The following is a 10,632-nucleotide window of genomic DNA, read 5'->3' on the forward strand; positions in this document are numbered from 1 at the left end:
ATCATGAGGGAAATGCACTTAATAAACTACAAGTAGGCCTGACACTAATAACTGACAACTTATTTTAAGAGACGCTTAAAAAGATCACAAACAAGCATGATCTCCATTCACTATGGGGCAACTGGGTAGATTATCTTCAGTAGGCTACTTTCATAACAATCCACAAAAAATAAAATGATTTTGAAATTATCCTCCCTGGCGTGAAATCGAGGCGAAGACACGCCAGGGGAAACACAATTTTATTACAAAATGTTTTGTCACAACACAGCGCAAGACATCTTTTTGCACATGTGGACAATAAAGAATATTAATGATTAGTCACCTAGCAGGATAGGTAGACAATGCATAGGCTACAGCAGCAAATTAATTCAAGAACATTCATTATTGACATCAGAGATCAAAAATGTTCTTCACTCGGATGTCTTGGTCTCACAGTATCGGTAGTTTACTAATACCTTAAATGTTATGCTGTTTGGCTAAATCAAATAAGGAAACGGTGTGCAGTTTGCATAACGGAATTCAAGTGACAACGGAAGTAGGTACAAGTGAAACCTCTCGCTTCGCCTTAAATTCGAATTCAAGATAACAGAGGCATGGTGCATTCGGGTGCTCCTCGTAAGCCTTAGAAACTGGAAATATTATCACAAAAATGTATACAGAAAGTCTATACAAGGGCAAAGCACTCAGGCCAGCACTGTTTGGTCCATGGACCATGGAGATCTAAGGTAGAATATTATTCCACTGTCTTGATGCATATTGTTTGATCAAATTTCCACCAAAACTATGGGCAGCAGGTCAGTAGGTAATGTTGTTTCATAAAATTGTGTTCAGAATTTTTCCACCACTAAAGATGATCAGTATAATAAAAAAAAAAAAATGTGTAATAGGATATGTAGCCCAACTTTATACAACTTGGTCAGATGCATGAATGCAACTTTAACAGTGGTGGTGTAAAGAACAACAAAGTTTCCCCAACTGACTTGACTCCAGGGGACACTTGATATTTTGTGTAAGGTGCTGCCACAATGCTACATACTCATGTTCATGCACTGTTAAAAAGAAAAAAACTCTGCCACTACTTGCCAGCCACTAAGTAGCCATCTAGTTGATAGTTGATTTACAAAGGTTTCCAAAATTCAGAGTAGCCTATCACGTATCTTTAGTTAACTTAGGTTGTTTTTATGGTGTCACTATACAATGAATGGCTGACTAAAGATTGAGCACAACGAACATTTTCATGAAACCAGAACAAAAAGAAAATGAGCAGGTTGGGTGAAGTCAGACGGGCTGGAGAGTCCTTGAGCCAGACGTTGAATCCCTACCAGCTCCAGACCCGACCTCTGACCTCTGACCTCTCTGGAGGGCAGACAGAGTGCAGCATCGTGATGAATTTCCCCTTTGCGGATCAAAAAATAATTTAAATCTTTCTTGATTTTACTCCAGTCCTTCTGACTAAAATGCAAAATCAAAATGTTATGGAATAATCATGGAGTGATTACGGATTAGCCTCAAATTGTCATTATTCCACAAACCAATGAATATTTAAATGCATGCATGGCTCCCTTATCCACATTTACATTTTATATTTCAGCTGGCGCTCTTATTCCGAGCTACTTATCATGTATAACCAGGGTTCAGTGTGTTGTTCAAGGACACTTGTGCAGGACACATGGCTACTGATGGAGACTCATTAGCGGTGATTGCGGTGAAGTGTGGTGATTCAGGGTCACAAAATGCTAACAGGCCAGAAATTATGGTGCAGGGTTGTGACATCTAAAAGAGAAAACAATAGCTAAGGTTAACATCCAGTATGTTTACATTTCAATAGGCTTATGCAATCAGCTTTACTTGTAGTTAGCATTTTAGTTTTTAATTTTAAGACCAGTGCATTTGTCTCTCAAAAATAACATCAAAATATGTGACAGAGAATAAGATAAAGATGTGATATTTATTGTCACAATACAAGAAGAGTTATGACAGCTTCAATGGGAACAGACAGAAAAGATACAGTTAAACACTGGCTTCCTTACATGGTGTCTACCTTCGCCTTTTTGTCCCGCTGCATCCTTCCATTCTGTTTTTGTCTATTTCTTGTTAGTATTTATTAGCAATGCTTGTGCAATTCAATGGGCCAAATGAAAAGAAATTTTCTCAATGTGGCATGCAATTGACCCATTCCATTCAGATTTCCATAGCTAATAGGAATAAACAATAGAAAAGTGCCAGTTGACTTGTGTGCAATTTCTACAGTAATGTCTTCAGTCCTCGTCTTGAAAAGTGTTGCTAATCAAGCAGAACAGGAAGCTGTATCACTTTCTCAGGTTCAGGTTCAAGTTCAGTATGAAAACTATCTGAATGAAGAGGGAGCTTGATTAGTGATCGGCGCTGCTAAAAACCGTGAACCTTCCCTTTCATGCGCTCCTTCACATCTGGAAATCTTTCATCAAGGAATGGAGAATGTCAACAGTGTTGTCAGCCTGCAGCCCAGGGAGCTGACCTTTCAGGACCCGCTTCCTCAACATTAAAGCACCCAGCGACAGGCTTCAGAAGGTTCAAATCACTAAGACACTTACCAAAATGTCAGATTGTTAATTGTTTGATTTTTCTCAAGGCTTTGGTAAAGAATTAAGCTATATCTAAACTATATCTAAACTACTGTATATCTAAACTATATCTAAACTATATCTAAGCTATATCTGCTATATCTAAACTATATCTAAACTATATCTAAGCTATGTCTAAACTATATCTAAACTATATCTGCTATATCTAAACTATATTTAAACTATATCTAAACTATATCTAAACTATATCTAAGCTATGTCTAAACTATATCTAAACTATATCTGCTATATCTAAACTATATTTAAACTATATCTAAACTATATCTAAACTATATCTAAGCTATATCTAAACTATATCTACACTATATCTAAACTATATCTAAGCTATATCTAAGCTATATCTAAACTATATCTAAACTATATCTAAACTATATTTAAACTATATCTAAACTATATCTAAACTATATCTAAGCTATATCTAAACTATATCTAAACTATATCTAAGCTATATCTAAGCTATATCTAAGCTATATCTAAACTATATCTGCTATATCTAAACTATATCTAAGCTATATTTAAACTATATCTAAGCTATATCTAAACTATATCTAAGCTATATTTAAACTATATCGAAGCTATATCTAAGCTATATCTAAACTATATCTAAGCTATATCTAAACTATATCTAAGCTATATCTAAACTATATCTACACTATATCTAAACTATATCTAAGCTATATTTAAACTATATCTAAACTATATCTAAACTATATCTAAGCTATATCTAAACTATATCTAAACTATATCTAAGCTATATCTAAGCTATATCTAAGCTATATCTAAACTATATCTGCTATATCTAAACTATATCTAAGCTATATTTAAACTATATCTAAGCTATATCTAAACTATATCTAAGCTATATTTAAACTATATCGAAGCTATATCTAAGCTATATCTAAACTATATCTAAGCTATATCTAAACTATATCTAAGCTATATCTAAACTATATTTACACTATATCTAAACTATATCTAAGCTATATCTATACTATAGAATAAAATGATATATCTTTCACAGTGTGCAGAAGCCTATAGATACAGAGGTAGATGTGTATATTCTAAGTCTTTCTCTGGCTTTGAGTGCACCACTGTTTGGAGATCTACTTAACATGTAGGCCTGATGAAGTGGTTACTCTGGACCGTGGCTGCATCCCAAAGCACAAGACAAGTGGAGGAATGGAGTGGAGGAGAGGAGAGGAGGGAGCGAGGGAAAGTGGAGGCAGTTTGTGACAGTTTATTTGCTACTCCATCATTGAAAATGGACGTCTGCTACTGATGAAATGACTCTATCAACCATAACAAACTATCAAAGTTTGACATTAACAAGTAAGATTATAAGTTAGAAAATAGCACTGACTGTAACAGTAACTGTAAGTATGTTGTTCTCACATTTATGAGCTGGTAATTCCCCTTCCATGTTTTTTCAGGTTTTGTCAGTGATGTCATATTCTGCATGGCTCACAGTGAGGTCACTTCCCCCCAAAATTGAAAAGACTTCCTGGGGAGGAAACACCTGTGCATCCTTCAGGAGTGACTTGCCTTGTCTCCTCCACTATTGGGCAGAGGTGGAGACTCGAGTCACATGACTTGGACTCCAGTCACAGTTGCATGAGACTTGACTTGATGCATGAAGAGAAGACTTGACTTGGGTTCTGGTGACCTGGGACTTGACTTTGACTTGTATTTTGATGACTTGAAAAGGTTTCTAAAGTGTTGACAAAAGATCTTGTGTTTGTGTAAATGACTCAGATTGAAAGTGATGAGATTTGTTCCACCAGACGACTGAATTTAAATTCTGTTTTCTGAATTTGTATGGAATGATTGAATTTATTGAAGTTGAAATTGATTGTAGAAATCAAACTCATGATGCTCTTACCAAGTTTGTATCCTATTAAAACCATATTGCATTGAAAAGTCCTAGATATTTAGTTTTGTTTACGATATTAAATTGATACTGGACTCTTGATTTGTTCTGACTTGGCTTGGTGTTCTACATTTAGACTTGAGACTTGTGCCTCAAGACTTCAGACTGACTTGGAACTCGAGTAAAGTTGACACCTCTGCTATTGGGACAGCAAGAAACATGGAGGCACCAACATTAGCTCTGGGTCACTGAGGAAAGGAAGAGGTAGTGGAGGAAAGGAGGAGGTAAGGGAGGAAAAGAGGAGGTAGTGGAGGAAAACAGGGGGTAGAGGAGGAAAGGAGGAGGTAAGGGAGGAAAAGAGGAGGTAGTGGAGGAGAGGAGGAGTGATTTTTGGAGCTTTGGGATCCAGTCCTGGATATATTGAGTCTCCAGCCTGTAACACCCAACTTTAGCTGGGATGTAGAGGAAGTTAAACCCACCCAAACTCACTTTACCCACCTTTTAATTTGTGATGCAGTTTGCTCAGTATTGGCAGTTAACAGACTGATGAAGGTTAAATGACAATGTGTGTCTTTTCAGGAGAATACAACCATTACTGTAGTTAAAACATCATTGTTTTTGGTGTATATTTTGTTTATGTTGGTGGATGTTGTGGTCGCTGACTGGAGTTCATAGTTCACCCACCATTTATCTACATCAGTGCTTACGTGTGTGTGTGTGTGTGTGTGTGTGTGTGTGTGAGTGAGAGAGAGAGAGAGAGAGAGAGAGAGAGAGAGAGAGAGAGAGAGAGAGAGAGAGGAGAGAGAGAGAGAGAGAGATCCCAGTCATCCACCAGCTAATAGTTTCAGTTCACCTGGACTCTGCACCTGTTGAAAATTTCTTCCTCACACACACACACACACACACACACACACACACACACACACACACACACACACACACACACACAGTGGTGGATGATTCATATATGAGTCATCCACTTCATCCTCTGTACTGTAAATCAAATGATGCTATATGACCAGAACATGTTAAAAAAAATGTTTTCTTTCTAAATTCCTTATTTTAGAAAAGCTCAATAGGGGATTTTTACCTGAATTATATAGGCAGGCTTAAATAATGACTTAAGAAGTCTTGCATTCAGATAAGATAAAGATTTTGACTGCATGATATCCCCCAAAGCACAAAACCAGTTGCAAGGAGTGAAAGATGTTTATTTTGGAAAAAGCATTTTTGAGGGAAAAAAGATCTAAAGGCTTTTTAATGGACACAGTTAAACTTTATTGTATGCTTGCCAGAAAAGAGATCAACATGCTGATGTGTCTAAGGTTTTCATTTGGTCCTTGTCTGAAATGTGTGTGGTAATGACCGTTGAGGTCAGCAGAGGCTGGGAGTGGCCATGGGGAAACTGTAGCCTAGTTCGTGATATGAAATACCCTACATGCGCACATGCAATTGTGTGCGTGTGTGCTCCAATTGCATAAACAGCTTGCAAATAGATAGATGTGCGCTCATAATAACTTAAATAGCGTTAGTGTATTTTCTGTTTAGCAATACAGATCCGTTATAAAGTCTATAACAGCCCTCCAGTCTGCATGATGACAGATGACAACAGTGGAGCCCATTAACTCTCAGTAGTCTACTAACAATGACACCTTGCGTTGTCGTTGTCAGTAATGCACTGATAACTCACACAGTTTTTTTTTAATCTAAAGCAAAACTTGATTAGGGAATCTACCGTGTGAAAGGCTAATTAAACGAAATAAAACAATGCAATCTAGTAAAATCAACTAAATGGGTCTATGGCTAGCGGCAAGTGTTGGCTTGATCACACACATTATGAAAGCATATATATATACCACCACATTTACAATGATTGCGTACAAATGTTGATGCCTCAAAATAATGGATTACATCCTTATTTAGGAAAAAAAAATCCAAACTCCAAGTAAAATAATTACAAAATACCACAGAATTCTAAATATAATTGCTTATGTTACACTCTGCTATTCAAATTAATCAGAAGATACTCAAACCTGTTGCAGCCTCATTAAGTCTCACCTGCTATACAAAATCAGTTATTAAAATACTTTGAGCAAGATTGACCCATGCAACAAGCACACTTTATTATCACACAGTGTGGATACACATAAAGGCCTATTTTATTTGTCTTATTTACAATAATCATAACATATAAATATCAATACGTTTTGTTGTTCTCGTCATTCATCTGGCCACTCAGTAGTCATGATGTTATTCAAGACTGTAAACAAATGACTTGTAATATCCTTCCCACTCCAAACCCTTTGTGGTCTCGACGGCTTGCTAAAAGATTAAAGGTGCCGTCTGCAGTCATGACTGTCACAGAAAAACAAGATTACATTATTTGCCACGACGCTCGCAGCTGGCAGGGATGTAACGAGCGCTCAGCTAGTTTTCACCTGTGCAATTATTCATGCAATCACACTTACTGCACGTTAATACGAATTGTCATGCGCAATTACGCACGCAGCCAATTACATTTCGTGGACAAGGGATATATTATTCACAATGATAATTCAGCATGCAAAGCCGTAATGGTCATACGTTTTTTTCCACAAAAGTAAACGACTCATATGCATAAATCTGAGCCAGCTAACCCAGAATAACTCGGATTTTCTCTATAGAAATTGGCCACTACACAGAAGATTTAGTGACAAAAAGCGTGGATGAGAGCAACATCTAATCGAATCGAGTATATCCCTTCAAAATAATGTTTTTTTTTTTTTTTTTTTTTACATGACTGTGCTTTTGGACAGGTTTCCTTCTTTGTTCCGTGCATACTTGCGGTGCGCCCCCGGTGCGTCATGGCTATGTGTGTTAGTGGCAAGTTTAATCATTCATCAAACTTATATCAAAATGCTATCCCCGGTATAACAAGCCCCTCAACTTGTTTCTAAACTCCTTTCTCATGAGGCAGTAAATGATCGGGTTTAAGCAGCTGTTGGTGTGCGCAAGGCAGACGGTCACTGGGAACACATAAGTGTGGACTATGTAGTACGCCTTATCCCAGTTTGCAGCGTTCAGTTTGACCAGCACGCTCCACAAGGTGATGGCGTGGTTCGGCATCCAGCACAGGAAGAAGGACAGCACGACGATGGTGACAGACTTGGTGACCTTGGAGCTCCGTTTGGGGTTGCTGCTTTTCATACTCCGATTGCGAATGAAACGCAGCAGCATGATGTAGCTGAAGGAGACGATAGACATGGGCAACACAAAACCGACAAGTATTTTCTGTATGTGGTAAACTGCTAACCAGTACTGTCCACCCGGGAATCTCAACAGACAGAGTTTTTCTCCCGTTACGTTGGTGACGGTTGAGAAAATGGACGTGGGTGCCGTTGCCACGGTCGCAAGTGTCCAAATAACGGCGCAGACCCATTTGGAGGAACAAGACTTCAGCCTGGTCCGGCTCTTCAGAGCCGAGGCGACAGACCAGTACCGGGTCACGCTCATTGCAGTCAGAAAAAACACGCTGGCATACATGTTCATCACGGTGACCGAGAGGATGATTTTGCACATGGCGTCTCCAAACGGCCAGCTGAAGTCTAGCGCGGTGTCCACGGCCCAGAAGGGCAGAGTCAGCACGAACTGGAAGTCCGTCACTGCCAGGTTGAGCACGAAGAAGTTGACTCTGGACTTCTTCCTCTCCTGTTTGACTCTGGTAAGGAAGAGGACCAGTAAGTTGCCCACCAAACCCGCTGCGCAGACTACAGAATAAACGAGGCAAATGACGAATCTCAAGAGCGGGCTCCCGTCCGCTGTCACGTCGATGTCCTCCAGGTTACTGAAGCGGTCCAGGTCGGTCCAGGACCGGTTCAACAAGCTGCTTTCATTCTCTTCATTCATAGCGGCACCAGGGAGCCTGCAGACTCTCTTAACCTCCAGGTCTCTAGGTGCCAGTCGTGCAATCTGTACTTTGACTGGGTGCAGGCAGATTCATCTCTCTCCAAATAAAGCAGATGCACGGAGTGCCACTATATGAGTGATAAGAGCACGACATCCCCTCCCCTCTCCCCTCTATCCCCTCTCCTCCCCTCCCCCTCCCCCTCCCACTCCGCTCCTCTCCAAGATGCGTAATCATGGAATATAACATTTTTCAGCGGGCACTGTGACAGGAATCGCGCCCCCATCACACCCACCCACAATGCATGTGAAGTCTTGACAATGTTTGATTGACACACAGATGAGCAGCTGTAATTAGGGTTGACGCGTCAATTCGTGCTGTGCGTTTGGGTTTGCTTATTGGAGCGCGATGCAACGCTTACTTCGCAACAAGTTTTACTTAAAGAGTACAATTCCCTTTGTTTTGTAAACATGCATTTTAAAATCTTGACATTAATCAAAGATTTTGTCGCAGTCACCACATTGACGCACCATACTGTTTGGAGATGCGGCGCGCGTAATTGCTCTGGTTCCATTTCAGGCAGGGGTTCACCAGAGCGACTCTCTACTGCCACCCAGTGTTTGCTTCAACAAAGTAGGAGAGGCTCTTAACATGAATGGCAGCAATGCTACACTGCAACATGATCCTCATCAATCCAGCAAAACATCTTAAGAGCTGATAAGAATTTCCAAACAAAGGAGAAGACACTGACAGAAATAACAGAATGCATTTTATTACATCTAAACTTTTCTACATAAACAGGTAACATTCAATAAGTAAACAATTTCTTCCAATGCAGGTAATAAATATTTTTTTTTCACTTAGTATATTTATACAAACTGACAATGGTCTACTGTACACCGTCTTATCCTTGCCCTCCTTGAAAAGCCTTTTGATTTTCTCGGGTTGGAGCTATGAAAACAGAACCTGTGAATTTAAGGCAGTGAGTGCAGATGTCGACTTGAGTCTGACTTTGAGATTATTTCAGTAAAATGGGACTCTTTCATGGCCAAAGTCCTTTTTTTTTTATAGTACAGCTTTCATTTTCTAAAAATATATAAATTAATTTATTCTCTCGCTCTGAATGGACACACAAAAAGTATACAAACGGACATCAAACTCCCACATTTGGATTTGAATTTCAGTTTTCCATACAGACACAATATACACATTGTCGACAGTTCCCTTTATCTAAGGTGAGGCATCGTGACGCTGGCATCTGCCGAACAGAGCTGAGCTGCTTTTGTCAACATTGCCTGTGGAGCTTTTGAACACACTGTTGAAGTAATTACTGATAATAGTGGCCCAATTCCTTTCACTTTATCTTGAGCGGACAACGGCTTTGGCCCAGTGTCTCCTTTACGGTCCATGAGTGTCTCACACAGCTCAAAACACATATGCTACTGCACACTGCTGTGTATTTGCACGTGTCCACACCTGTATATGTAGGTAGGGTAAGGTTGGAGAGGGGATGAGATGGCAGCAGGCCTGTGCTTATCTAACTATCATAATGCTAACACTCCAATGCAGCCTGACAGTAAGAAGATTTTGTCATCTCTTCATATAATCTGACATTTTCTCACAAAAACCCAATTGTTAGAGAATGGGAGTGAAAGGAAGAAGAGCCAACTAGATTAAAGAGGCTGCTTCTGCCTTGGAAAACTAACGATATTGAACCAAAAGGGGGCGCTGTGGACACTGTAATGCTGTGAAGCAGGGCCACCCATGTAGACCCCCCCAGTGTGTAGAGCACTTCAACAGAAACACATTCAACACGGTCTGCTCTCTCACTTCATCTGTGACCGTCACATGGAGGTGCACAGCTGTAGTCTGTTGCACTGTGTCATGACAAATATGAGGAAAGAAAAGAAGTTCAAATAAATAAAATCGTGATCAAACGTACTCATAAACTGTGACCACCTAGTCAAGTATCCAAATACTGGTGATTAATATTAAAACTGACAGGGTTATGGGGACTTTATGATCACGTCCCCATCGATGTAGCAAGACACCTCCCAACAAATTACAAATACGCATTTCCACGACTAGTATGAGCGACTAAACGATACCTTGTGGAAACAAAACGTGCGGTTGGCGAAAACACGAAACAAAATGCACATTAAATAAAATTGTATCACAACAGCTCTCGAGTGACAGTGACTCGCGCACTCGTCCATGGAAATCAAACAAGTGTAAAAATATAATATATAGAGATAGAT

The 10,632-nt window shown here is 39.5% G+C and overlaps 1 protein-coding gene across 1 annotated transcript; it reads right to left on the reverse strand.

Moving 5' to 3' along the window:
- Nucleotides 1-7,389: 7,389 nt before the first annotated feature.
- Nucleotides 7,390-8,376, reverse strand: rxfp3.3a1 (relaxin family peptide receptor 3.3a1). Its single transcript, XM_071915704.1, has one exon. It carries the CDS (start codon nt 8,374-8,376, stop codon nt 7,390-7,392), a length of 987 nt encoding a protein of 328 aa, XP_071771805.1.
- Between the last annotated feature and the right edge of the window lie 2,256 nt (nt 8,377-10,632).

This window comes from Centroberyx gerrardi, chromosome 1 (assembly GCF_048128805.1).
Source record: "Centroberyx gerrardi isolate f3 chromosome 1, fCenGer3.hap1.cur.20231027, whole genome shotgun sequence".
Lineage (NCBI taxonomy): Eukaryota > Metazoa > Chordata > Actinopteri > Beryciformes > Berycidae > Centroberyx > Centroberyx gerrardi.